The sequence below is a fragment of the Cololabis saira genome, chromosome 15 (assembly GCF_033807715.1).
Source record: "Cololabis saira isolate AMF1-May2022 chromosome 15, fColSai1.1, whole genome shotgun sequence".
Taxonomy (NCBI): Eukaryota; Metazoa; Chordata; class Actinopteri; order Beloniformes; family Belonidae; genus Cololabis; species Cololabis saira.
The window spans coordinates 27,733,927-27,761,469 of NC_084601.1; the positions used below are offsets into that span (position 1 = coordinate 27,733,927).

Here is a 27,543-nt window from a genome sequence, read left to right on the forward strand (position 1 = left end):
CATGCTTGCTACCACATGGAGCAGGAGCTGAGTGCCTGAGCTCCTCCGGCAGCACAGCCAGGACAGCTAGTGGAGGTTGTATTGTATACACTGCAGGATGTGAGCCCACATCGGCCTCCGTTCTGAAACCAGATGGACCAGTTAGAGATCAAAGCGAAAAGGCGGCATAAAGCCCCTTTCACATAGAGGGCTGAAAGCGGCGACCGCAGCCAGCGATCCCATTCATTGTGTATGTGCTATTGCGGCGCAAGAGCGGACCGCTCTGCCGCTGAGCTCGGCGGCGCGCAAGAGGGCGCGTGCGGCAGGTGCGCCGGTGCGCAGCGCCTGCCTGCACCTGAATTGAAACATTTTTTTATTTCACCATGCCGCGCTGTGACGACATCTCGGCACGTCTAATAGGAGAGAAGGTGGTGGAGGGTTAAAAAAAACCTGCAGGTTATAGATCAGAGACGATCAAGATGGAGGAAAAAATGATCTTGGCTGTGAGTCTGTGTGAGGAGCTGTGGGATACGAGACTGCAGGCCTATCGTGACCTCAATAAAAAAGGACAAAAGTGGAGAGAAATCTCCCAGAGTTTGGACATGCCAGGTGTGTTTAAAAGTGGTACGAGCCTGTATTCCCCCAAATCCTGTCTTGCCATGAGGATTTCATGGATCCTTACCCTCCTTGCTGCTGCTGCTCGTCTCCTCCTCAGAAGAAGAAGAACTAAAGCATGGGTTTTTCTTTGAAGCAGTGACAAATACATTTTTCAAATTGAGCTCTAGCTACTGTACGTCCAAACGAGTGGGAAAAGGGCGCCAGACCGGAAAACCTTTTTTTCGGTCACCTAGCAACTTGAAACAAATATGTGCGCAAGGCACGCATGCGCGCATCGCTCTGCGCTCACTCTGCGCCGACTCTGCGCCCACCTGGCGGTGTTCATGGTGCAAACCGTGTTCTATGTGAAAGCAGCTTAACTCACAGCATGGGACCATGACAAAGAAAGCCTTCCAGCACACATTATCTTATACAGAGCTTACTTAATAACTTATATCTAAGCAGACTTTAAATGCAGTGGAGAAATTTCAATGCAAATTAGTGTCTTACATTTTTGAGGCACCCTAAAACCATTAAATAAAACTGTACCAACTATTTATCTATTTTTTCACATTTAATTTACAGTCATTTGCAAATACTTAAATCTCCTCTTGTAATCCAGTATTTTAAAATGTAAAATCGTAGTGAAAATGATCTGTGAGTCTAAGTGAGTCCAATACAAGCTCTTATGATTAAATTTACTATTTATATACGAAAAGTGAAGACAAAAAGAAGACCCAGCATAACACAGCGGCGGAAGAAAACTCCTGCTTGACGACCCTGATGAAACGTTATTAAAAAGATTGAGTTTCAGTGTCAAAGTTAAAGTTATAGTATGCAATGTTTGAGAGCTAGCAAGATTTGAAAGTGGTACCTCCTCTAAGCCCCCTCCTCCCCCTCCCAGCGTTAATCCTGTAAAAACTCTAACCCAATCCGTTTCATTCGGTCCGAATGTGCGCACTCGCTTCCAGCCCCCCGTGTCCACTTCCCACGGGTCCTCCACGGCTCACAGTGTCCCAGTGTAACCCCCCCTCCCTCCCCTCTGCCACGGACCCCCAGTATGTAGTTATTATGTAGTTATTTCCAGAGCGGCTCGGTCCCGCTGTGTGTGAGAGCAGGAAGCAGAGCAGTCGGTCCGGGCTGCTGCTGCAGGACTCTCCGCCCAGCAGCAGCAGCCCGCAGGGACACGTGCAGCCGCAATGAAGCTCGGCAGCAGCCGGCTCGGAAGCAGTATGGACGTCCGTGGGGATGGAGGCGTCTCCATCCCGGTGAGAGCAGAGAGCGCCGGTGCAGCTGGCGGAGCGCTGCGGTGCCGTGCAGGCTCTGTTGCCACAGCTACGCCGTAGGGTACACCGTAGCCTATGCCGTAGCCGTGGCTTGAGAGCCTGCAGCGCACCGCCAGCTGCTCTCTGCTCTCCACTCTCGCCGGGATGGAGACGCCGGTGGGCAGGATGCACGTTTGGGTGGGCACAGCCCACCCCTGCCCCCCCCTAAAACCGGCCTCGCATACAGGTGAATGAGACATGGGGTAGTTTTTGGGGGCGTGGCTTTGGACGGAGCGCTGACGGGAGGGGGAGGAGGGGGCGGGGCTTAGAGGAGGCGCCACTTTCAAATCTTGCTAGCTCTCCAAAATCAGGGATAATACCTTTAAGCACCATAGATAGATTAGATAAAATAGACAGACAGACAGACAGACAGACAGACAGACAGACAGACAGACAGACAGACAGACAGACAGACAGACAGACAGACAGACAGACAGACAGACAGACAGACAGACAGACAGACAGACAGACAGACAGACAGACAGACAGACAGACAGACTGACTCACCGGAGATGTTGGTGGTCATCTCCGTCAGCGCCGTCTGGCCGAAGCCCTTGGCGGTCCGGGCTCGGACAGACACCAGGTAGGTGGTTCCTGGGTGCAGACCAGAGAACATGTGATATGTCTCGTTCCTCAGCTTGGACACGGTACGGCGGGGACCGGGTACGTTGATGCTGGGGTCTGAGGACTCGATACTTTGGTAGCTGATCTGCAGGGGGGACATAACATGAAACAGAGTTAGTCCACAACCATTCGAATGGTTCTGTCCCATATGTACAGGACAATGGAGCAACTCACCTCAAGGTCCGAACAGCACAAGTATTTGTGCTATCAGCAAAATGCTTACATTATCACACAACAGTACAGAAAATAATTCCAGTTCTGATATTGAACAAATGTGTCTGTGTTAAGGCTGGCCCATAAAAACAAGTGGAGTCGCAGCTGTGAAGACAGGAGATGCAGTCTGCTACTCTTGCTACTCAGAAGATGGAACTATTTCCTGAGAGGTTAATGAAATGGCTGTGACATGTTTCCCATAAAGACACAGCGACAGCACACAAGTAACACGTAAGGCCTTTTTAAAACTGCATACTACATACTGCACTTGCAATGTAGTATATGTACACTGGTCCAGTGGTCTGATTGTTGGTTGGGTGTAATATTGTTCTGATAAGCAACAGTGCTAGAGCTGTTCGACCAGCTTTTGCTGGAGGCTTTCAGTTTCCTTAAATGCTTGAATCAGAACAACTGCACTTTATTGGTTCTTCAAAATGCTTCCCCTTCCATCCAGGGGGCATCATTAGTTCTTCAGTCTGGAAATGATGATCTCTACTGCGTGGAAGTTGAAGGGTCAGAATATGATGGAAAAGTTCAAACTGACATAAAATGAAATTAATGAAGTGACCTTAATGAACTCCAAAAGAAGAGAGATCAAGGTTTTGAAGGAACTGCATGGAAAGGTCCTGGAAACAAATGACTGACTGCAAGGCTGCTGGGGGCAAGGGAAATGAAACAACTTAAAAAAAATGAGTTCTTTTCCCAGTGCTCCGGGAAACTGCTGCTTTCGAGGTGGCAAGAAAAATAAGCGACCAAGTGGAAATACGATTTGATGTTTGGGAACAGCTTGGTACTGCTCAGACGGTAAATTAACAAGCAGCAGAAAGAGTTCCAGCAGTCAAACAGATGCAGTTAACATCAAATTAAAAATTACTTACTGGGGTTGTTTTAATTTGAATTTGTACTTGTACTTGTTTTTTTTTTTACTGTACTTGGCACACATAGATTTTCTGGTGTAACTGTTATGTAACAAAGGAAAGTTTTAAACAAAAAGATAAGCCAAACATTTTTTTACACAAGTTTGAGAGTAAAAAGAAAAATAAATTATTAATTATGTGGCAGTACCAAGTATCCTGCTTCAATAACACATGTGGACACACCGGTCCTGCTTACCTGCTACTACTTTTGTCGATATTATTTTGTTAAATAATTGATATCACAATGTAAACAGCAGATACAACGCCGTAAATAATTCATTATAGACGTCTAAAGATGTTAGCCAAATAAGTAATTATGATATCCGTCCCCCATGTAATTATGGTGCACAGGAAATCTCATGAACGGTGAAAAGTGTGTCCTTCCCACTCCGGTGGCAAACATTTTCTCAGGGTTTGGGCGAGAAGAAAAGCCTGGAGGGGATCATGGAGAGAGAACTGAAGCCTGATTTATGGTTCTGCGTTAAACCAACGCAGAATCTACGCCGTTGCCGTGACGCCGCCGTGAACCCTTCGGACTTCTCCGTCACTCCTTTTCACCGCGGTGCAGTACCCCCCCGGAGCGCTAGGGCGTTGCGTTCTTTTCCTGAATGGTTTATCGTCGTCTCTAGTTGATTCTTTGTTTAGCTTCCGGCTTTTCCGGTCACAGCGAACAATGGCGACCAAGAGAGAGAGGATCTTGCTGGGGTTGGAGTTGTTGGATGTCGAAGAAAGTATCCTTATCCTGAATCATATTCTTCGCAACAGAAGAAGGAGGAGAAGGAAACCGGAACCGGAAAAGCGTTGCTACCAAGCAAACCAATCACAGCCCCCTCGGTCTGCGTTGGGTCCGCGACGCCTCGACGTGTAGTTACATTTTTTGGGAGGTGCACGTCAGGCTACGGCGTAGACTACGGAGAGACTCCCGCGTAGCCGCGTACCCTACGGCGTAGGTTCTGCGTTGATTTAACGCAGAATCATAATTCAGGTTTTGGAAGCATCAAACTGTTTGTCTTGTTTTGACTCACTGCAGTGGATGGTGAATCCAACAGATACTGACATGTTGGAAATAACATTTCACACCTGGAGAGGATAATTGTGTGGCATAGCAGCAGGATTTGTGTGGACTGTGGTTTTTTTTTCCTTCCTCTTTTTTGGTGTCATACCTCATATTGCGTGATAAGTCCGTTGGGTTCTATGGGCTCCTCCCACTTGAGGAAGATCATGTCATCAAGCGGCGTGAAGGTCAGGGACTCCGAAGCGATGCCGCCAGGAACTACAGCACGGGAGAAAAACAACATTTGCTGAAACCAAAATCTTCACTAGTGCTTTTAAGTGAATGGACTCCTGTGTGTAGGCATGTCTGGGGGGGGAAACACCTGACAGAGTTGAGAGGCACATTGGGGGGTGGGTCTCCCATCGTCTGTGAAGCCCCTTCTTGAAACCTAGAACCTGCTGGTGTATCTGGTTGATTGTTAAACCTAAATAGCACACGTCACCATCAATAACTGAACTTCACTGGCTACCACATCACATCCACCTCACTAAATCTTGTCTGAAGAGAAAATTGGGTACATAGCTGGTTCCTTCAGGGTAACAGTCAATGAACATTTCACTAGGGATTGATTTCTGGTACCGCATCAAGTCCTCTCATCCCAGGCTACATTCAGCTGGGGTTTTATAATGGTGGAACAAGCTTCTAATCAATATCAAAGTAGATTTGTCCCACTTCATCAACAAGAATGTCTTAGAGACCAGTTTCCTGTGAATGTGCCTCCTTTCAGAAACTTTCCCCCAGTCAGTTAAAACCAAAAAAGGTTTTCGGATGCTTTAAGAACCAAGAAAAGCTCAGTAACCTTGTATTGAAGCGTTTTAGGTCGTCACCTGCTAACAACTGAAACATATTAACACATCAGACTTTCACCTCATGGCCACTTCTGTGACTGTTCTTGGAATTTTAATTGTGCTTTATCGCTTACACCAGGGTTTCGTGAATAGGCCAAATTGCTCATGGTGCAACATTTGGAAGGTTAGCATCAATGAAATGATGGTAAGTATACTCTTCTGACCGAGCACTGTATTCCAGTAATACTGCGAGGATGATGATGGGCTGCTTAAGAAAGCATCAAGACTCTATTCATACCTCATACCTTACCTGTGAACATTTGGGGACAAAGGGAAATATTTTTGTTAAGTCTGAATGTTTGGACCTTTCTCAGGAAAAATATGACATCATCAGTCAATTCCCTTTGCTGAGAGGGAATCTGGTCCAAACCTAATGTTCCCTGGTGTGGTGTGTTGAAGGTCCTTTTCTGCTGTTGGGAATATCTAGTGAGCATTATTCAACTGTCACCACTCACACAACAAGTTGACCCTTCCTTGGGTGACAAATGAGATCTGAGGATTGAAATGTCCCGTGTGTCCTTGTGGTAGCTGTTCACTGCATCTGTTAGATCCATCATAATCATGACTTCATCGTGAAAACAAGTGTCCAAGGGGTGCAGTATGCTTGGTTCAATGAAATAAAGGCAATAGAGGGAATGTGCATGACGTCACAGATGCGACTTCACCGCGGGTTTCGCCCACTGAGTGGCAGAAAGACTGAGTGGCAGAAAGACTGAGTGGCAGCGTAAACTTTCAGTTTGAGCAACTGGAAAACATCTAAATGGGAAAGAGCTGTTGTGCGATCGACTGTGCTCATAGATTTAGCAAGAAATCAGAGTTATCGTTTTACAGACTGCCAAAAAATAAGCTTAAGAGAGACAAATGGATCGCTGCAATTCGCAGAAACAACTGGATTCCAGGCACCGAAACGTGGATTTGTGGTTCCCATTTTGTATCAGGTAATGTTCGATTTTTGGGTAGCTAACGTTAAACGGTCAAATCATAAAGTTTGGTGTCCTCATCACTTTTATTTCGCCAACAAATCCTGCCTTGAAGTAGGACCAAGTGTCAAAACTTTTGTAAGCGTTCAAGCTTTGCTTTGTGTATTTCCCCAGTGTAGAAATTAAGTACATATAAATATCAGGAAACTGGATTTGTGGCCAAATATTAATGTCCATGGACCACTGGTTCTTGGGGTAACTGTACGGGTCACTGTCAAGTCCAACTGCCTTTAATTTAAGCCGATAATCGGCTGTTATCCCGTCTTTTCCATAGTTTCCCCTACTAGTTGAAACCATTTTTGCCACTCAGTGCGACTAAGGGGGTGTGGTCCAGTGGGAAAGTGACTTCAATGCATACACTCTATGCTTGATTCACTGAAATAAAAGCAATACTGGTTACCACTTGCATCACTGTCTGACAGTTGAGATTTTAATTCACTCTCGTGAGCAAAACTAAAAGGATAACAGAATATTTGTTGAACAGTTTACTCATATTTTCACACTTTTAATAAACGCCAGCATTTCAAATGAGTGTCCTGCCAGTATGGTGTACAAACCGAGGACTGCAACTGTGCCTTGGACAAATCTGTAGGTGGTAATTTCATTGCTCTCAAAATTTGAATGATTACCACTGACCACAGACTGCATGCAAAAGAGAAATCTTGTGGATTACGATTCTGAAGCCTACGATTTATCATGTTGGCCATCACGGTCCTTTTTGAAACTGGACAGGGATCTGACAAAAAAGTCAATTTTATACATGTCAATATCATTCAGAATTTGTAAGTCAAACAGGAAATCCTGGTTTACATCTATTTTGCCCAAAAGAAAAGCAGAATGTGTTAAATTAAAACAAAGCAATTCATGAAGAAAAAGTACACTCATCCGCTCATAGGTTTGTCCTCTAACGGTCAGCGCCAACTGAGCGGTGGGTATTTAGAATCGACCTGTTTTCCTCCACTAAGCTGCGAGCAGTATGATGTGGAAACTTTTTCCTTTGATTAGAGAAGAGCTAAAAAATGAAGATGTGTAAATCCCTTCAAATCCAAGTTAATCATCAAGAACTGTGGATGGAATAGAGTCCTGAATCCCAAATTGGAAGGAACTGAACCCTTTTCCTGGGTACTGGGAAACTCCTCATATCAGGGGTGTGGAGAAACTACACATTGTTAACATATTTGTATCCAACACATTTCTAATGTATATTACAATAAACACCAGACCAACCACCAACTTTTTTCACCTGCTGCTCAAGATGATAGTATTTTAGCACCTGCTGAACATTTTCAATGTTATAAGGCCAATGAGCGCTGAGAGGCTAAAAATAAAGCAATCAGAGCTCAACGTCTACAGTCTATGTCAACGATTTTACTTTTGAAAAGGTACTGGTTCGTCTGATTGTGCGCCAGCTGTGACTGAATTACTGAACGCTATTCCATGGCAATGTCAACCTTTTCCCTGCTGTCTGTTTCTGTCAAATAAGAAGTTAAATCTCAGGTAAGCAAAGCAACCCAGAAGAAAATTCTCATGCATTTATGACAGCCAAATGTGCTTCCTCTGAGCAGCAGAGACACAGCTTACAAAAAAAACTCTGGTGTTTGATTGTTTAGCCTGCTAGGAAACAGGCTGTGAGACCTGTCAGCGGCCAGAGCTGAATCACTCTGGTGGTGAGGGTGATGGCAGGGGAATAGAAGACTGTCAAGGCTAACATAAAAGGCTCCAAAGAAAATCTTGGTTCAGACCTTCAATATTTAAAGTAAAGCAGGAGGAAAAAGGAGTCACACTTTATTTCTGACACGTCTACATTTAGCTATGACTTCATAAACCTTGTAAATAAAATCCTCCCTCTACATTTTGTGTACTAACCAATTTCTGTAAATGCATTTTGTTTTGTTTTGAAGACGGCGGTGCGTATTAATTAAGATTGCTGTCTGTTTTTTTCACGTCTCCCCCACAGCTTGGTGATTTAAGTGCTGCTTTAATGAATTCATCTTAATCAATCCTAAATTGGAGTATGTGTAGCAGATGTTCAAATGCATTTAAATGAGCCAAAAAAAAGAACTCAAGAAATAAAAGTTGTGGCAAATGCACACTAACACAAATTACCATCTTGCCCAGTAATATTCTCTTCTTGGTAAGGAATATTCCCGTGTGGTCTTCCATTACAGTGAAAACTACTACTTATTCTACGTAACAATCAGGAATTGACCTTCTGTACTTCGCTTGCTGGAAATTTACATTACACTGCATTTAATTTGCTGATGTACAGAGGAAAATACTAACACAAAGATAAACAAATCATTTTGCCGCTTCACCACTCGATGCGGCTTGAGCTGATTAATGCTCCACTGGTTTTCATGTAACGGGCTGATCTTCAATTTATTTGTGCTGATCTCAGTTGTTTTATGAGACAATGCTAACAATAAAGAGGTTTAACTGTGTGCCTGAGAAACCCTCTGAAGATTTTCTAGTGACTACACCCATGCTGTAACTGTGTAAAAATATAATAAAAGTCTTTTGTTCTTCCTAATGAGAACACAAAACTGCTCCTGATGGAACCTTAAGAGAATCATTTCCTGTGAACAGATGAGACCAAAGTGGAGTTGTTTGGTCTTGTTGTGCAGCGCCATGTTTGGAGAAAACTAAACGCAGCACATCAACAGAAACATTTCAAATCCAGTGTCAAGCACGGTGGTGAAGGGTGATGAGTTGTGGTTGCCTTGCAGCCACAGGACTTGTGCGCCATGGAGTCAGTCAATTGTGTACTTTTCTGTATACCAGAGTATTCTAGGGACAAATGTGACACCATCTGCTGAGATAGTTTGGTTGAGACTGGATTATGCTTCGTTCATTCATGTCACGGTGAGAAAAAGTTCTCTGCTGCTTGTTTGAGGTTGCAGTTCCATAATACGAGGACCTCCGGGATTAAGTGGTTTGTTTAAATTATGTTTGCACAAAAGAAACAAAGTACTAAAAGATGAAACACTAGATTTTGTAGACATACCTGTATGTACTGTAAAGACATGTCAATTTAAGCCAACAGTCGCATGTTGATTATCAGCTTTGTAAGAAGAACTGGACAAACCCCACTGTGACGTCACCCTTCGCTTTTCTGAAGAGCGTTTTTCAACCCTGTTCTTGAACTGCAAACATATGGCAAAAGGGCAGAACAAGCAGACCTGGGAGCCAGTTAAAACATGCACACCTTAGCTACAGTATGTCACTTCAGGTTAGTTATTTTGGCTTGCCTGGCATAGCTTATTTTAACCTATGATGCACTTTCCTTTAATTATGAACCGGTTTGCTCAAACATTCTTGTTTCAAATATTGTTCTTGAAACAAGTGCTGCTAAAACAGAACTTTTGAAGGTCCTCTGGGAGCCACAGTAACTCAGCCAAGCGCTTGTAGCTGACTGCCCGGTGGCCTACACCCCCAAATGGCAGGCGATGTGACTGAGGGTCCCAGCGGACCTTTGCTACTTCTGTTTCAGCTCTGGCAGCATTTGTTCCAAATATCCTTAGCTACCCCCCTAATTATACATATTTTATCATGTCTGGCTCTATAAAATTATCCGATGAGTTACATACAAATTCAAAGTTGTCATGGATGTGAAATCCAGCCGTAGAGACCAAAATGTCTTTTTAAACTACACTTTAAATATATTTATTTCTGCTGCAAACTCGGACATCTTAAAGGAGCTGTATGTAAGAGCAATAATAAAACGAATCATAAAATGACCCCGATATGTCAACAGACATTTAAAAATCATGTTCATTTCAAATACTTATGTCACTGACAACAGCACTCAAGCCAGGATATTCCAGTTTAAAAAGAGGAGTTGCAGCCCTCAACTGATGTTTATGTTGTCATTTTTTGTTTTGGCCTGAAGCTCCACCCTCCACCTATCTCCCAATCACCAAGTCAGTATTGTTTCTGAAGCTCCACCCTTCACCTATCTCCCAATCACCAAGTCAGTATTGTTTCTGAAGCTCCACCCTCCACCTATCTCCCAATCACCAAGTCAGTATTGTTTCTGAAGCTCCACCCTCCACCTATCTCCCAATCACCAAGTCAGTATTGTTTCTGAAGCTCCACCCTCCACCTATCTCCCAATCACCAAGTCAGTATTGTTTCTGAAGCTCCACCCTCCACCTATCTCCCAATCACCAAGTCAGTATTGTTTCGGCATCCGGGTTGCCAGCTCGGCTCTAATTACGGCAGCCATGGCAGCCTACGTTCCTGCTGCATTCTGCAGCCTACCTGGCAACCTCTGGTCGGGGGGAGGAGGGGGAGGGTACACGCCGCTCAACAATATTTTGAAAGTGACTGCAGTACCAGTTTTGGACATTTCTTACAGACGGCTCCTTTAACATGAGGGTCAGTGGAGATGGACTTGTTTTTGGAGACCTCTATATATCAAGTAAGGAACTGCAATTTATCTTATTTCCATAATCAAGTCAACCTGGAAAACCATGAAATGCAAAACAAGAATGGCCACTCACTGTCCTCTTCAGTCTGGAAGGTGATCTCTCTGCCCTCCTTCTTGCCCTCCAGGTTGGCCAGTGAGAGTCGCACATGGACTGCGTGAAAGGGTGGCAGGTCCCTCAGGGTAAAGTGAGACGTGTTGCGATCCACTGACAGGCACTCTCTGACAGTGGCATTGTTTCCACCACTGCCCCCTGTTGGCATGGAGTAGCGGTAGCAGAGGGATAAGGAGTAGGTGTGGCAGCGGGTGAGATTGTAGCCAAGAGGCTCCCACTGGAGCGCCAGCATTCGGGGCTGGATCTCTGTCGCCGTGAGACCACGCAGGGCACGCATGGGCTCTGGAGGGAACATGAGACAGAAATCACACTTTTAATGTACATCCACTAATTCACATTCAAAAGGTTTCGTGAATGAGCTTGTAAATAATGACAAGAGGAAGAAATCTGTCAACCGTTTGAGGAAGCGTTGCCTTTATCAGGCCTTCGTTTCATTTCGTTGTATAATGACAATAAAAGGCATTCAATTGAAGGATACTTTTGTACAATTTTCTCTGTTCGGAATAAAATGATTGTTACATGTATTTGTCAAAATATCCTAGATATAAAATAAAATAACAGCAGCTTGTTTCAGCCATGTCTTTACAACTTTGTACAGTTTTACAGATATACTCTCAAGTCTCGGTTTTTGTTTTCTGTTGCAGTTTCATAGTTACACAGCTTCAGTGTAGGTGGAGAGTGTCTTCCACCACGAGTGGGGAGCCTTCGAGCAACCCTCGAGGAGACATAGGGTTAGTTGGTTCAGAAGTGTCAGGGTGATTGTGCAGAAGGTCAAAACACAATGCTAATGCCAGGGTCCATGTACGATCATAACTCAGTCAATATAAGGAGCTCATTTACAACTTAGAACCAGTTAATATAGTCACAATGTGCCATTTCAGCCAGAGAGAACATTAGCAGATGTGTTTTGTTGTTGAAAGTGTTATTATGACTGGCAGAGTGGTAGAAACTATTCATTAGACTATTTCTAGTGAGTTTTATTTTCTGTAAAAGCACAATTTTTGAGTCATAGTGGCATAAGCGTATATCTTGGAAGTATTATGAATATAAGGCGGTGGAAACCATTGCAGCTGTCTTTACAAACAGTCTGTGAGTTTCTAGAGGGACAAGAGAAAAAAAATCTAATTCATTGAATAAATAACTTGGAACACGTTACATTTGTAACATGAATATGATTTAAATTGGAAATTGATTACTACAGTAAAGTATTATACACAAACAGATAAGGTCTAATTACTGGTGTCATGTGTGCAAACAAGGGTTGCACATCTGCATCTCACTACCCAGCAGAACGTCCCGTTTGCAGCTCATATGAGGACATTTCTGTCTGAAGGCCTTGCCTGGATCTTCAACTGCACTGCAAAGACATTAGATATGGGAAGACGTCAACAATGCCCTCAGAATGACATGGCCAGGAAGTGCAGAGATGAGGATGGCTCAGGGGCCAGACTGGCAAAGTGAGAGCTGCCGCCATCACACATCGCTCATAACTGAAAGAAGCCAATGTCACAGAGGAGACATCTCTTCTGGGGGGACAGAAACAAGACAATAAAGAAATGTCCATCAAGTGTTTGCAGATTTGAAGTGTTCGTTCTTCCGAAATGAACTGTGAACAGCGTTGCACTGAACACAGGCAAAAGACATTGCCGAGAATAGATACAATTCATGGCATCCTGCTAGTCACGTCAAAGGGGTTTGAGGATAACAGGATTCATATCTATTTCTTTAACAGTAACAGATCTGTATTGTAGTCTAATCCTGTTAAAACCAAGACTGCGCAAAAGCTCCCGAACATTGGCTTTCTGCTTCTGACACCATAACTCTTCATTACAGCCGAAACACAGCGGGCTCTGGCCTGTCCTATCCACATGGCCGTCCTCCTCTAATCTTGCCCCTAGCTGACAATCCATTTGATTAGACGGATTAGCCAGAAGCAGAGTGAAAAGGAAACAAGGGATGAGCACTGGAGGAGGAAAAGATGAAGGGAGGGGATGGGCCTCCCCCTGTGGAGCTGCACATTTCATCCTATTCCTGTCGTCTTGAAGAGCTGCGTCAGTGAGCTGCCACTGATCTCATTCAAACTCTGAGGGACTTTCAGCACACATCAGTGGGGACCATCTATGGGGGTTTGCGCTACGGTATGCTATCTCTGACCTAAACACGATGCATCCTTTAACTTGGAAACCATCAGAGATTGCTGATGATGTAATGTAATGGACCTAAAGCTGTAGTAGTGGTTTTCAAGCACCAAGCCACTATCACTCAGTATTCAAGGGCCAAAGAAGGGGAGGAAGAGAGATTGGGGAAGGCACACGAACGAGAACTTGAACTGGCTCTTAAGGCAGGTTCTTATTAATCTTGTTCCATCGTTCATGGAAGAGCCCCTCTTCGAGAATGATCAAGGATGAAGACAAGTACCGCTCTTGGGATCCGCTACTGTGGTCTGGCGCCGATAAAACTACTGGCTGAGGCATAGATAGGACCTGCTGTTGACTGGGTATGCCCTCTTGATGTCCTTTTTGAGTTGAGGTTGTCTCTTTTATTTCATTTTATTTCATCATCGTCACATTTACAATCGGAAACTAAGTAAACATCTCAGCTCCTTTCATGTCAATCCTGTCGTTCTAATTTATTTCACCTTAGTTTTTCTTCTTTTTTGTTGTCTTCTACCTTCATTTCATTAGCATTTAGCAAAAAGCAACAGAGATGCATCATCACCATCCTTTGATGGTGTGTTAGTTTGCCAGGTCAGTGGGTCTTAATGGAGCTCTACACTGATGGAGACACAACGGCTGACAGGACTGAGGAGGAGGGCAGGATGCTTATGTTCCTTCCTCTGAGGTATGACACTTTTGGAAACCTGCCTTTAGACTCCTTCAGGGTTGCCTCAGGGTTCCCAACAGGAACAGGAACAGATTTCTATGATGAAAACTAAGTTTTGGACAATCAGAAAATGCTCAGTTGTAAGTATATTATAACATCAAGGTGGAATTATTGAGTTCTGGGTGTGTAGCATCTGCTCAGGATAACATGTGCCCCTAATGTGCATGTACGTCAAACCGTATTGTGGGGCTTGAGGCACAAAGTTTTCTAGGGGGCGCTGTTCAGCCATTAGGTCACACCCATTAATACAAACCATTAAATATCAAATTTTTCACAAGCCTGGCTTGCGTGCAAAATTTGGTGACTTTTGGGCACGTTTAGGGGGGCAAAAAGGCCCTCATTTCGTCAGAAGGAGGAAAAAAAAAAAACGAGGGAAAAAAAAATAATTCCCTACAGATACAATAGGGCCTTCGCACTGTTAGTGCTCGGGCCCTAATAAAAAAAAAGAAACTTCAATTAGTGTGTTTCTCAGCTACCTAACATTAAAAAGTGAGCCAGTTCAGTCCTGGTGTGACATTCATGTAATTTGAACTTTTAAGCCCTGACGCAGCAGTGATGAGCCAACTTGGTTAAGGCCATACAGAAGAGGAAAATCAGTCATTTACATTAGAAGCTGGACATTTAAACTCTTACGTGATATGTTTTTCTTTCACGATTTCTGCATGGAAGTGAAAACGATTTGATTGACACTTTCTAGAAAGACTTTGGGTTTTAGGATTTTTAAATTGAGCCTTTGATCTGAATAGATTAAATGTATAAAACTGACATGTGGAACATGAAATAAAATCTTTAACTTCCGCCCTGATCATGCCGTCAAGTCATCTAGCATGATTTAACAGCTTGGATGGATCAAGATTATATAGTAGGTTTCCTAACATCAGCTTCCTCCTCTTCTGTTTTAAATTTTAATTTGACACACTGACATCTATCCTAACTGCCAGTGAGATCATTCCTGATTGCCGAGGCAGCTCAATCTCTGTCAATTCCATTTAGCAAGGTAGTCATGGGTTTCTCATCTCATCCCTTTGGAATGATATGATGTTTGATCCGACTCACCTGCACACTTGGTTCTGCTGACCAACGGTGGTCCAGGCGCTCCGGTGCCGCCCTCGCCAGGCCGAGTGAGCAACACACTGATTTGGTACTCTGTGTCGGGCTCCAGGTGCCACACCTTATAGGTGAGCGAGCCAACGCCGTGAGTCTCCATCCATGTGGACTGGCTGGCTCTGTACTGGATCTCCCGACGGATAACTGGTCCATCCCCCACTATGGAGTTAGTGTTGAGCTGGATAATCAGATAGGTGGGGCCTGCCCGCAAGAGCTGTGGGGGTGCGATCGGTGTCGGAGGCACTGTAAGAGACGTCATATCATTTAGGACAGGGGTCGGCAACCCAAAATGTGGAAAGAGCCATATTGGACCAAAAACACAAAAAACAAATATGTCTGGAGCCGCAAAAAATGAAAAGTCTTGTATAACTTAGAATGAAGGAAACACATGCTGCATGTATCTATATTAGTTATAACTGGGGGAAGATTTTTATTTTCAATTATGCACAAGTCAAAATTTCGAGAAAAAAGTCAAAAATTCGAGAAAAAAGTCAAAATGTCGAGAAAAAGTTAAAATGTCGAGATTAATGTTGAAGTACAATCTCGAGAAAAAAGTCGAAATGATGAGATAAAAGTAGAAATGTCGAGAAAAAAGTCGAAATGATGAGAAAAAAGTCGAAATTTCGAGAAAAAAAGTCAAAATGTCGAGAAAAAAAGTCGAAATGTCAATGTTGAGAAAAAAGTCAAAATGTCAAGAAAAAATTCAAAATTTCCTGAAAAAAGTCGAAATGTTGAGGAAAATAGTCAAAATGTCAAGAAAAAATTCAAAATTTCCTGAAAAAAGTTGAAATGTTGAGAAAAAAGTCAAAATGTCAAGAAAAAAATTCAAAATTTCCTGAAAAAAGTCAAAATGTTGAGAAAAAAGTCGAAATGTCGAGGAAAAAAAGTCGGAATGTCGAGAAAAAAGTCGAAATGTTGAGAAAAAAAAATATAACGTTTAAAAATATGACACTATATCTTAAAAGGCTGGCAGCAACTCATCACCTAAAAGTTATTTGCAAGCGTCTCATGAAGTCATTTGAACGATGGAGGTAACACGGTTTCCCAAAACAATGGCTCAAATTGGCAAACTCTACCTTCAGAAGTGTTGGTCAGAAGCTTAGTTCCTGGTTGTGTAGTCAGTACCAGGTAGCAAGAAGTTCATATGTATATCAGCACATGATTAGAAATAAAGCCAGGCTTATAATATTTAATTTCGTTGCTCCAAAATGTCTCATTACCGCTGTTTAAATAAGTAGCGTGACAAAAAATGAGGACAAAAGAAATAAAGAGATCATGTCAGTAACATTATTAGAATAATTCTTCTATTAAAATAATTATTCAACTTTATTTGTGAGTTGCTACACTAATGGCTTGTATTCTTTAAGTATATTTAATGTGGTGTGTTGGGCCACAGTCATGTGTTGAACATGGGACGACCAGACACAAATTCTTACAGCTGACCGCATGGTTTGAAACAAAGGAACTTCCAAAATGACTCAAGGCCTCAGCAGGCTTTGCATTTATGGCCCTCGGTGATAAAGAATAACCTCCTCATTGGGCATGAACCCCAAAATGCTGCTGCTGTGCCCATGCTGCATCCTCCGTCCACACGGAGACGAGGAGAGCAAGAGAGAGAGAGCCACTCTTCACCAGGTTCATCTGCAGAGCGTAACCATCCAGCTGTTCACCAAGGAATGCTGGCCTGCCAGACGAAACCACCTTTTTCTTCAATTATAAAGATCCAAATAAGAGCCTGTTTTGTGTCTGGGCAGAGAAATATAGTCAACACATTTAAATAGTTTAGTTTTAAGTTAGCTTAAGTGTGTTTGTTTTATTTTATCGTTTGTCTACTGTTGCATCCACGTTGCTGGATCTTGATGACATCCTCTTCCACAACAGGAAACAAAGCCCTTCCTCATTTCCCAGTTGAATAACCAGTTCACATATGTGAAATTAGTTTCACATTGGTGCATCTCTGTGTGGGAAACGTCAGAAGAAGTTGGATAAGTTATTGTAGTGTCTTGGGTTTTACTTTCTCCTCTGTTTCTCTCATTCTTTCCTACTAACCGCCACACACACGCGCACACTCTTATCTTGGCTATAACGCCTCTGAGTTCTTTCTTTTTTTTCAATTATTTATTTTTATCCCGATTTTTTCCCCATTTTATCACCCAGTGCTACTACCTGACAGTCCTGGCCATTGCTCCCTCTACCAACCCCGGGAGGGCCCTACACTGAGCTCAAGTCTCGTCCTTACTTGAGCAGACAGCAGGCCGTGTTATGGATTGTTTTCTTTGAACCCAGGCGCACAACACCAAACAGGATTAAACTTAGACAAAAAACATGGCGTAGTTTAATATGAACACAAAAAAACTCCCACAGGGAACACAGAGAGATGTACAAAAGAAAAACTCCTTACTCAGAAGGGAACAAAAACCTTCCTCACAGGGAACTCAAAAATCACAGGGAAAAATCAACCACCAGCAAACAACTAATCACACAAACCAACAAAGCTAACAAAACGCACTAGTACCGAGCTACTGGCAGCCCCGCTCTTTAACCTCTCCTCACAGATGAACTGACGAGCTGCAGCCATGTGTGACTCCACTGGCGAGCGCCCGGCTCATCCTCGTCGCCGCGCCAGCGGAGCCCTAACAGGCCGCTTCTTTTCACCAGACAGGGTGGGGTTTCTACGGCCGGATGTAGCGCGTAGAAGGATCACGTTATTTCGGCCAGATTCCCCCCCCCATCTGGCGCCCCGGCTGGCCAGAGGGGGCATGTATAGCCCAGGCCTGCTGCATGTTTTTGTGAGGGTAGCTCCCATTAGCTACCCAAGCTGTCATTGTCATTTTCCATTTTCCTTTTGGTTTACGCCAAGTGACATTGTCTGTCATTTTTCTTTTGGTCCACGTTACGTTGTTTTGTAAACAAGGCACGTGTGGAATAACAGCTACTTTGAGAGTGATTTTGCTGTTTAGTTATTATTTCCTGATTAAGTCAGGTGGTGCCCCGTTTTGATTGATTCATTTTGATAATTCATTTTGATAAGTCATCTTCTTTGTTAATTATTAATACCTCTCTGATAACTGAACCCCCTTTGTGGCACAACAAGTGCATATATTTGAACTTTTAATAGTTTTTTTAATTCTGAGCTTTGTTATGGTGGGTATGTGATTGTAATACGACTACTTGTCACGAGTGGGGGTAGAGGTGTGGACCCAAACGCAGGAGAGAGAGGGAGGCCTGAGGCAGGAGTTCTCAAAAACAAAAGGATTTATTCCACAACTGGTAAAAACAAAAGCACTGCTTGGCAGGATCTAAACTCAACAAAAACAGGAATCCAAAAAACCAGGGGAAACATGGAGGGAACAAACAGTACGGACCGACAGGGAACCAAGGAATGACAAGACAAGATATACTGAGGGGATAACGAGACATGACGAGACACAGGTGCAGACACAATCAGGGCAGATGGGACACAGGCGGGGCAAGACAGAAACTGAAAGTCACAAACTGGGGGGGAAGTGTCAAACCCTGACACTACTGTATTTTTGCGACCATACGACGTGCCGTGTGGAAAGGCGCAGCCTCAGTTTTGTGTGTCATTTTTGTTTTTAAAACACACATATGGCCCATCGAACGAAAAGGCGCCGTCTACACACACACATGGCGCGCCGCCTTACACCAACACACACACACACAAGCATACAAGTGTGCATATTTAAAAATAGAGCGGGAGCAAAACTTTATCAACTGTGCCAGTCCCACTTTCCTCGCTGTCACTTTCTGTGCCGCGCGGCCCCTCGGAAATGCCGGCTTTTGCGATCAAGCTCGAACAACAGTCTAGCCCAACAGTCCAGCCCGGCAGACAGGTCAGCCCACGCATCTACAATCCATCAACAGTAAACAACAGAGTCCGCCGCCCGAGCGGCAGCTGACCTCCCCGCCCGTGGGGACGCGTCGGCTGCCGCTCAGGTGGCGGTTCCTCCGGAACACATGGTGTTTCTCCTGCTCCTTTTCAGGCATGAAGGTTTATTTCCCTTTGATTTGTTTAATATGACTGTTTATTTGTGTTCTTTTCTGATGTTTTGTGTAATTGTTTTTATTTTTTAATATGCTTGAAATAAAGATTTCAACTCAATTCAATTCAGAGTTGCAGTGAGAGCCGCGGTGAGAGCCCCCGACAACACACATTCGGCGCACTGCGCCATTGGGCGCACGGCACATTTTGAAAAAAAAAAAGACATTTATATGCGCCTAATGGTCGCGAAAATACGGTAACTTAAAAAGTAGATGTAACACCTGTCACAGCTGCCTATATTTTGAGCTTAACTGGTTTAAATCAAAATAGTTCAACCTAAAGCAGTGCAATGGTTCGTTTGCATAGCAATGCATCACACGATATCATCTGTTGATGTAGGCTATTTCGGCAGCTGCTCTCTCTTTTTTTTTTTTTATATATTTTTATCCTGGTTTTTTCCCCATTTTTATCACCCAGTGCTCCTACCTAGACAGTCCTGGGCATTGCCATCCTCTACCAACCCCGGGAGGGCCCTGCACTGAGCTCAGGTCTCCTTCTTAACCTGAGGAGTGAGCAGGCCGCATCTTTTCACCAGACAGGGTGGGGCAGCTGCTCTCTTCTACTACGATGCCACACTTTTGACATGGATGAAGATGTGGTTTGGCATCATCTCGCTGAAAGATGCAATACTAGCGACAGATATTATGCGTCTTACATACCATAGGTGATGAAATATTCAAAGCTTTGGTCGGAATATTGTTGTGAAATCATTTCACAATTTGTAGATGCACTTTTTCACGTACCAGTAAATGACTGCCCATCTTTACTACTGAAAGACTGTCGATCTAAGCTGCAACCAGCTCTGGCCTGTTGGTAACTAAAATAATTGGTTGCATAAGGTGTTTCCTTTTAGTACCACGTCCTTTTCCAGCCTTTGTTGCAACTGTTTTTGTGCAGCAGCCATCAAATTCAAATTTACCTAACATTTTTTATGAAACGGTCTCACTTTCAGCATTTCCTTTTTGTTCTCTCAAAAATAAAAGGCTTTTATTGAAATCTGAGACCTAAAAGATATCTGTTATGGATATTCTCTTTTTGTATTTTACAGCTTCAATAACATTATTTATGCTATTCTGAGCAGTTAGTCATGAAAAAAGAAAAACAATCTTTTAATCACATCAGGACTATAATTGACTGACATCGAGAGTGTGAGGTACCCCTGAATGCTTCAAAACCCTAATTTCCACTCTAATGGCGCTGCATAAAGGATTATTTGCATGCATAATTGTGTAACTAATTCTGGCTTATCTGCACATACAATATCTCGAGTGTTGATGTGATGTGATATGACCCTCATGCACCAGGCACACAGAAAATGAATCCATCACATGAAGCTGCGGGTGAGAATCTGTGCGTGCATGGGTTTAGGGTTGTTGACTGATATGCAGCACGGTGACAGCACCTGCCCACAGAGCTTTTTAAGACATGATTTATTGGGACATTGAAGCAAGAGATGGAGTTTTTCAGCTGAATAATTCTGCACCTTTGAATGTATGGTTCTCTGTTCTATTTCAGGGAGCATAAAATCATTGCCATTTTTGTTCTGTTCAGGTCCGTGAAATGTGGAAAATCACCTCACTCTGAATAAAGCAAATCATGAACGTACTGGCACAGTAGCGCCCTCCATCAGACTCGTGCTTCCAATAATTTAGTAACTCAAGATACCACCAGCAGAATGAAGATGTGGGTGCCACTTTAGAGTTTGTGTTTTCTTTAGTATCTATTTGAGGGTTTGCGAAGCAGATGGAGGATAAAAGGAACCCCCTTCTGCTTTTGTTTGACATGAATCAACTTTACCATTCAAATTTGCGATTAAAAGTGTCTGAAATTAGAAGCGTCGATGCTCATGAAAGATGTAAAGCTACAGTATGAAGCCAGTTTTTTATTTTTTTTTTATTTTTTCGATAATTTCGGCATGTTTATATAGACACATTTCATCTCCAGAACATTATACATTGCATACTCAGCACATGACGAAAAGGGTACGGGAGAAGCTGACGCTTATCAAAGTCCCGCCCCGTTCTATGTAAGATTCATGATCACATCAACAACAGAATTCAGTAAGATACATAGTTTACCACATAGCAATTTGTCTAATTTCATCCTTCACAGTCCAGATAGCATGTATGTTTGTACACGTGTCCAGTCCACTCATCCTGATCACCGTTCCTGTGATTTACTACTGTGTCCACTGTTCAGTTATTTTAATGTCCAAGCCTCTTTTTGCATGCAATCCACTTTGCAATGGAGGTGCGTGTGTCAATGCAGATTTTGATTAGTCGCCGTCCTCTGGCTCTCTAGCCGCCTTTGCCCCCTCCGCTCGTACTGACTTCATCTCCTCCCGAGCTTTGGACACCTCCGACCATACACTGGTCAGTCTCTCCTGGATGTCAGCGAGGCCAGAGAGCAGCTTTGCCTGATCAGCTCTCACTTTTCTCAACTTTTGTAGCATCCAGACCCCGCCAAGCCCTAGGATCACTAGGCCCACCGTCATGCCCGTGAATATATAGACGTCTTCCACGTCTTCTATATCCAACACCCCAAGACACACTACTTTCCACTTATTCCAGCTGTCCATGGTGTATCCCGCCAAGAATGTCCCATCTGGACAGGCCGGTTCCCCTGTCCCAGCACGCCGTGTAGAAAAAATCTTGTCAATAGCATTTACTGACCAGTTCAGAATCTCCATTCTTGATTTTATGTTCTGCTTGGTCGTGATATCTGCTGTGCTGTGATAGAGCTCAATGTCACACACACACATTTTATAGTGACTTTGTTTAGTCTCCATGTTTTGTTTCCATGCTAGGTGCTCCCGTGCTGAATTTCCCACATTGCCATTGTTTTGTACACATAGCCAGACATTGCCTTCGTGTACCTAGGTTTGATAATCCTTCAATAACAGTTTCTTTAACCCATGTTTGAAAACAGTTACATTTCTTCAGTTATAGTCAGTCCTGTAATTTCCACTTCTTCTTCCTGTATCCAAATCCAAAACAACAATAATAGCAGCACGGCGGATAATGAACAGCCCAGTAGAAGTCGTTTTGTTTCTCGGCCCTGTAGTTCGCCTTTTTCAGAATGTTCCAGCGGTGCTTGATCTGGTCTGGTGTTCGTACAAATCCTGCTTCACGCAACTTTTCGCTCACCTTTTTGTAAATCTCACTATCCCGGTACTTTCTACCATCTACAAATGCCAAAATGTTCATATCTTTCATTACATTTATGAAGTGATTAGTTTACTCCTGGTCCTGCGTTTCGCCATGTTTAAAAGGACTTCCTGGACTCAAAAGACAAAGATTCCTTGCGAAAAGAACATGCGCACAAAACAAATTCCTGTTCCTTTTGATGGGGATATCCCGTTAGGCGTATACATGACCAAATATTCGGGTTAGAAAAGGAGTAACCCAGGGGTCATATTCGGGTTTTCAAAAACCGGAATATGAGCAAATTCCGGTTTTTCAAAGGGGTTATTGGTGTTTACATGGCCGTGCGCAACCGAGTTATTGCTAATATTCCGGTTAGAAAAGGGTTATTGACTGCATGTAAACGTAGCCAATGATACTTTGCTTAACATAAGGTCTACCTAATAAAACAGATGAAGTTGTTTTTCATATGTATAGTAATGCTCAGTACGTCACTACATTCATGGAGCTTCCTCCCCAGAAACATAAAAATTGGTGACTTCAAAGATGGAATAGGCAGAGAATACTAGTGATGCACCGATTGTTCGGTAACCGAAATTGTTCGGCCGAAAATGGCAAAAAAAACACTTTCGGTGTTCGGTGGAATAAGTGGGAAAAAAACCGAACAATTAATAATGGCGTTGTAAAATAAGGAAATAGACTGGCCGCTCCGTAACGGTTGCACCACAAACATAAATCGTTGGCCAACCAAAAAGTAACCACATAAGAATTTTACCAACATTCACCAGGGGGTGGAACCAAAACAACATAATGCTGGAAATTAAAACATGTTCAGTTTTTTATGTTCAATAAATATTTTTTACCTTGTAATTTTGTAAAATATTTTTTTCTTTGAAAAGCCTAAATCAAATGTATTTGATTTATGCAATGGTGAAAAAATTGGCAAAATAAATGAAAAACTGCTGAAGAACCATGTTCGGTATTGTTCGGTATTCGGCCAAGTGTTTATTATTATTTTCGGTTTCGGTTTCGGCCACAAATTTTCATTTCGGTGCATCACTAGAGAATACAGAGGAATATCCGGTTTGTTTCCCTTCCCTTCCCTGCCGTATTTCATAAAGGCATAGGACAGTATAGTGAAAACTGTTTAAATCAGTGGTTCCCAAACTGGGGGGCGCGGCCCCTAGGGGGGGCCAGGCGCTATTGCAGGGGGGGCGCGGCGAGGTTGGAAGGTAGATTAATTTAAAAAAAAAAAAAGATTTTTTTTTTTTTTTTTAAGATTTTTTATTTCTTTAAGATTTTGCCTTCAATACATATGTGCAGTGAGAGAGAGACAGGAAATAGGTAATGGTCTGGCCGGCGGGAATCTAACCGGGGACCTGCTGCTTCAGGTCCCACAACTACCCGGTGCTACTGGAAGGTAGATTAATGTGGCAATCTCTCACCTGCAACCCGGTTTGAGAGGATCTGTAACGTGAAGCAAGCCCACCCCACTCACTGGAAAGGTGTGGGGATTAAAGCTGACATTTTTGCAGAGCAATTGTTGAAATTTTGATTATTTGTTTAGCTGTTGCTGCTGGTTTTTTTCCTCAGGGAGCTGGTTATTTTTGGAAAAAAATATGTTGAAAGTAATGCATACTGTATTGTAGCCTACAGTAAAAAGGAAAAAAAAAAAAAAGAAATGAGTTGCACACATGAAGCAAGCCCACTCACATCACTGAAAAGATGTGTGGATTAAAGGTGTAATTTTTGTAGAGCAAATGTTCAGATTTTGGCTCCTGTTTGTATTGTTGTTGTTTTAATCTCTGTGAGCTGGTCAGGTTGAAAATCTATTTTTACAGAGATTGACAGTTTTTTCGCACATATGTTCAATATATGAAATAAATTGCAGTCGCATTTTAATGCAAAAGATGTGTGTGTCTGTGTTGGGGTCGGGGGGGGCTCGAAAATTCTGTTACATACAAAAGGGGGACCTGGCAAAAAAGTTTGGGAACCACTGGTTTAAATGGATCATGTGACCAGCTTCTAGTATTAATCACTTTAATAATGGTATACCACATAGGAACAATGACTGCTGGAGGTGCATGCAGCTCATACTCCGTACTACACCACACCACAGTACACAGTACTGCATTTTTCCAAGAGTTGGAAAAATGAGACAGTCATCAGCAATGTTTACAGCTTCAAGTTCCATATCCATCTCTTAATACAGAACCACAAATTTTCAGACAGGAACGCGGTGCGTGGAGTGCTGCTTGGGTATTTGCAAAAACGTGTATCCCTCAGGTGCTCTTCAGTCGGGGAGATCCATAAAATGTTGTAGACAGAGAACTGAGGCACTCATGAGGGTAAGATTAATAACCAGAATTTCAGCTTTCTCGTGATATGAGACATCTGTGCGGATGGCATGAAGTGGTGAAAGTATATACAAAGGCCCTATACAAATGCACTTTCTTTGTACAGTTTTGGCATTGAATAAATGCAAAACTACAGACGGTTTCCTTTTTATGGGTATTTTTTCTTTTTCAGTCACATATATCGTGATATATCGTTGATGAAATTTCTTACAATATATCGAAATATCGTAGATATTGTGTATCGTGATATTATCGTTATCGTGGGCCACATATTGCCACAGTATTGAATCGTGAGTTACCCGTATCATCCCACCCCTATTTCCAACAGTACATTTTGTTTGAATATGTAGCTGTTTATTTAGTACGTAAGGATTTAGTGGCTCCAGTTATTTAGGGCTAATGTAATGTAAATACCTTCCTCCTTGCAGACCCCATCTTGAACCAGAGGACTTTCAACAACAACTGGTCAGCACATCTCAGACTAAACGTGGTTATCAGCCAGCAGTGTACAATGGAGTGGGATTTATTTGTGCCTTTAAACCAAATGATAAAAAACATAAGACCGCTTGCAGGCGTGCAGTGTAAGGAGGCAAAAACAGAAGAAACACATTGATGGTTTCTAGTTCCTGCAAGGCATCTAGTAGCGGTGGATTGCTGAGTTGTTTGCGTATTCTGTGTTTACAAAATGTCCGGACGTCCCTGCAATGACAGCAGGAAAGCCGTACGAGTTACAAGACGGCAGAAATTATGATGAGAAAGGGAAAAAAACATAAATGAAAAGTGGGTGAAAGCAAGTGGTGAAGATGAATCCACCGTCTGTAGTTTTTCTTCACGAGAGCTGAAGCAGTTATCTCAGCTCGGCTATTAATTCTGGTAAAGTGGCCTTATGGTGTCTTTTCTGAGTTGCTCATGTCATTTTGATGAATTATTATCGTAAGGCAGGGGCTACAAAATAAAAACAATTTAAAAAACCTGTAAACATATGTTGCATGTTGTTCCTCAGATTAAAGGTTCAGAAAGATTCCCTGTGGAGATTTTTATTATTTTTATTTGACAGTATATTATTTATCAATTATTTCCTGTAACGTCAGCTCTTGTAGTGTGGAGTTCCCTGGGATGATGGTTCTCTCCACAAGCGCAGCGCAGCGGTCCTTGCAGGTGCTCGTTACTGCACAGCACGCTCTGCTTTCCATTCCAGCGGACCTGCTATTACTTCTCTATAAACATCTGCTTCTTTTTCCGAGCTCTCTCCAAATGAGAAGTTGAGGTCTTATACAGGAAAAGCTGACACCTTTTATAATGTAAAACATTTATATTGCATTGATATGTTGAAAATGCGTGTGTCTGAGTTGTGATGTCATGAGCCATTAACTCGTCACTCGAGTAAACTTCCAGGAATCTGACCAAAAACACAGGATACTAAATTAGCTTGTTCTTTTTTTTTTCTTTCTTTCTTTTTTTCCCATTTTATCCTTAGCAGCTCACATGTGCAGTGGCTCCAGCTGAAGTGGTGCATTGCACTGCAGGATGTAGTATGTGACTTTGTCGGATGCACAATGTTCATTTCTTCCTAAATTAGGAAACTATCTGGGTATTTTCTCATTTATCATGCTGTATATAACGTTATATTCCAATTCAGGACCACAGGAATCTGCTGGAGCACAAAGACATGAAACTGTGGTCAAGGCTTACCTCTGACAATGAGCTCTCCAAAGTTGGACACAGTAGCACCTCTCTGTGACAGGGTGATGCATCGGTAGAGGTCCTGCTCTCCACGCTGCGCTTCCACTTGGAAGGTTGCCATCAGTCTCTTGTGGCTCAACCGCGACACCAAGGGTGTGTCAAGCACCACGCCATTTCGACGCTGACAGAAAAACAATGAGAGCACGGCACAAAATTAGCCTTGTGCACACACCAACTGTGAGTTTACTTAAAGTCCATCAGAGTGATTAAAAATGGCCTCAGAAGGAGACAGGATGACAAAAGAGAGCTTCAATTTGCTACGTGGGAAGGCAAGATAATGAATATGTGTTAAATGTCAGTGGCAACAACAGTGTTCGCTCTGGAGCCTGGTGACACAGGCCTTCGGGGTAGTCGTTTCCTTCACCAGGGCTCGAGCTGACGTCTCCTCAGCTGTTAACCTTGCTCATGTGTCAGCACTCTGGGCAAACCGGCAACTGGCTCAAACGGTGGAAGAGGAAATCAGAGGCCATGCGTTGGGAAGGAGCTGTTCCAGGTGCGAGATCCAATATATGCAGCTCTCTCCGAGGATAAACAAATTATTATAAGAGCTACTGCCTGTTCAGCCTTTTCAAAAATAATTACATCTGACATTCAAGTTTTTGAATTAGTTTAGGAGGCCAGGAGTAAAGATTTACTGCGGTTGGAAAATATGTAATTCTATCCACAGTAGCTGAGTGCTACTGCTTAAAACTACATGTTTTAACATATTTTATCATAAGCTTAGGTCTCAATATAATCTAAACTCTTAATTAAAAACTTTTTTTTTTGCTGGATCATTAATTCATTGTATTAATGTTGCATTTGAAAGACGTAAACACCACCCGACTATCGTCTGTGCTCTAATGGCAGGAGGATGGTTGTGAAAATATTCTACTAATTAAACCCAAAAAAACAATATTCCAACAATTGGTTTGGACTAGCAGGAAAGTAGTAGAGTTGCAAAAACTCTGTCTTCATGTTTGCTTGTAAACAGAGGGGACAGAAACGTCACCAGCGTCATGTGTGCGACCTGTGTTTACAATTTGTTTGGCCACAGTAGTTACTCGTGTCATTTGTTGATGTTTTTTCCAGGATTCCAATTGGCTAGCATGACTATGCTTCTCGTTACACTGCCGCCCATAGGTTTGGCTGCTCATAGCCCCTTAACAGCGTATTTATGCGGGTTTGTG

At 42.9% G+C, this 27,543-nt stretch overlaps 1 protein-coding gene across 6 annotated transcripts in view; it reads right to left on the minus strand.

Moving 5' to 3' along the window:
* LOC133460559 (receptor-type tyrosine-protein phosphatase U-like) overlaps nucleotides 1-27,543 on the minus strand; it is a 288,319-nt gene that overhangs the window by 88,146 nt on the left and 172,630 nt on the right. For all 6 annotated transcript variants that reach the window (XM_061741193.1, XM_061741192.1, XM_061741191.1 and 3 more), the window contains exons 6-10: nucleotides 26,324-26,495; nucleotides 15,018-15,311; nucleotides 11,040-11,360; nucleotides 4,819-4,928; nucleotides 2,409-2,610 (exon numbers count right to left, since the gene is read on the minus strand). In XM_061741193.1, coding sequence (XP_061597177.1) covers nucleotides 2,409-2,610; nucleotides 4,819-4,928; nucleotides 11,040-11,360; nucleotides 15,018-15,311; nucleotides 26,324-26,495 — 1,099 coding nt within the window. The remainder of the gene's footprint in view (nucleotides 1-2,408; nucleotides 2,611-4,818; nucleotides 4,929-11,039; nucleotides 11,361-15,017; nucleotides 15,312-26,323; nucleotides 26,496-27,543) is intronic.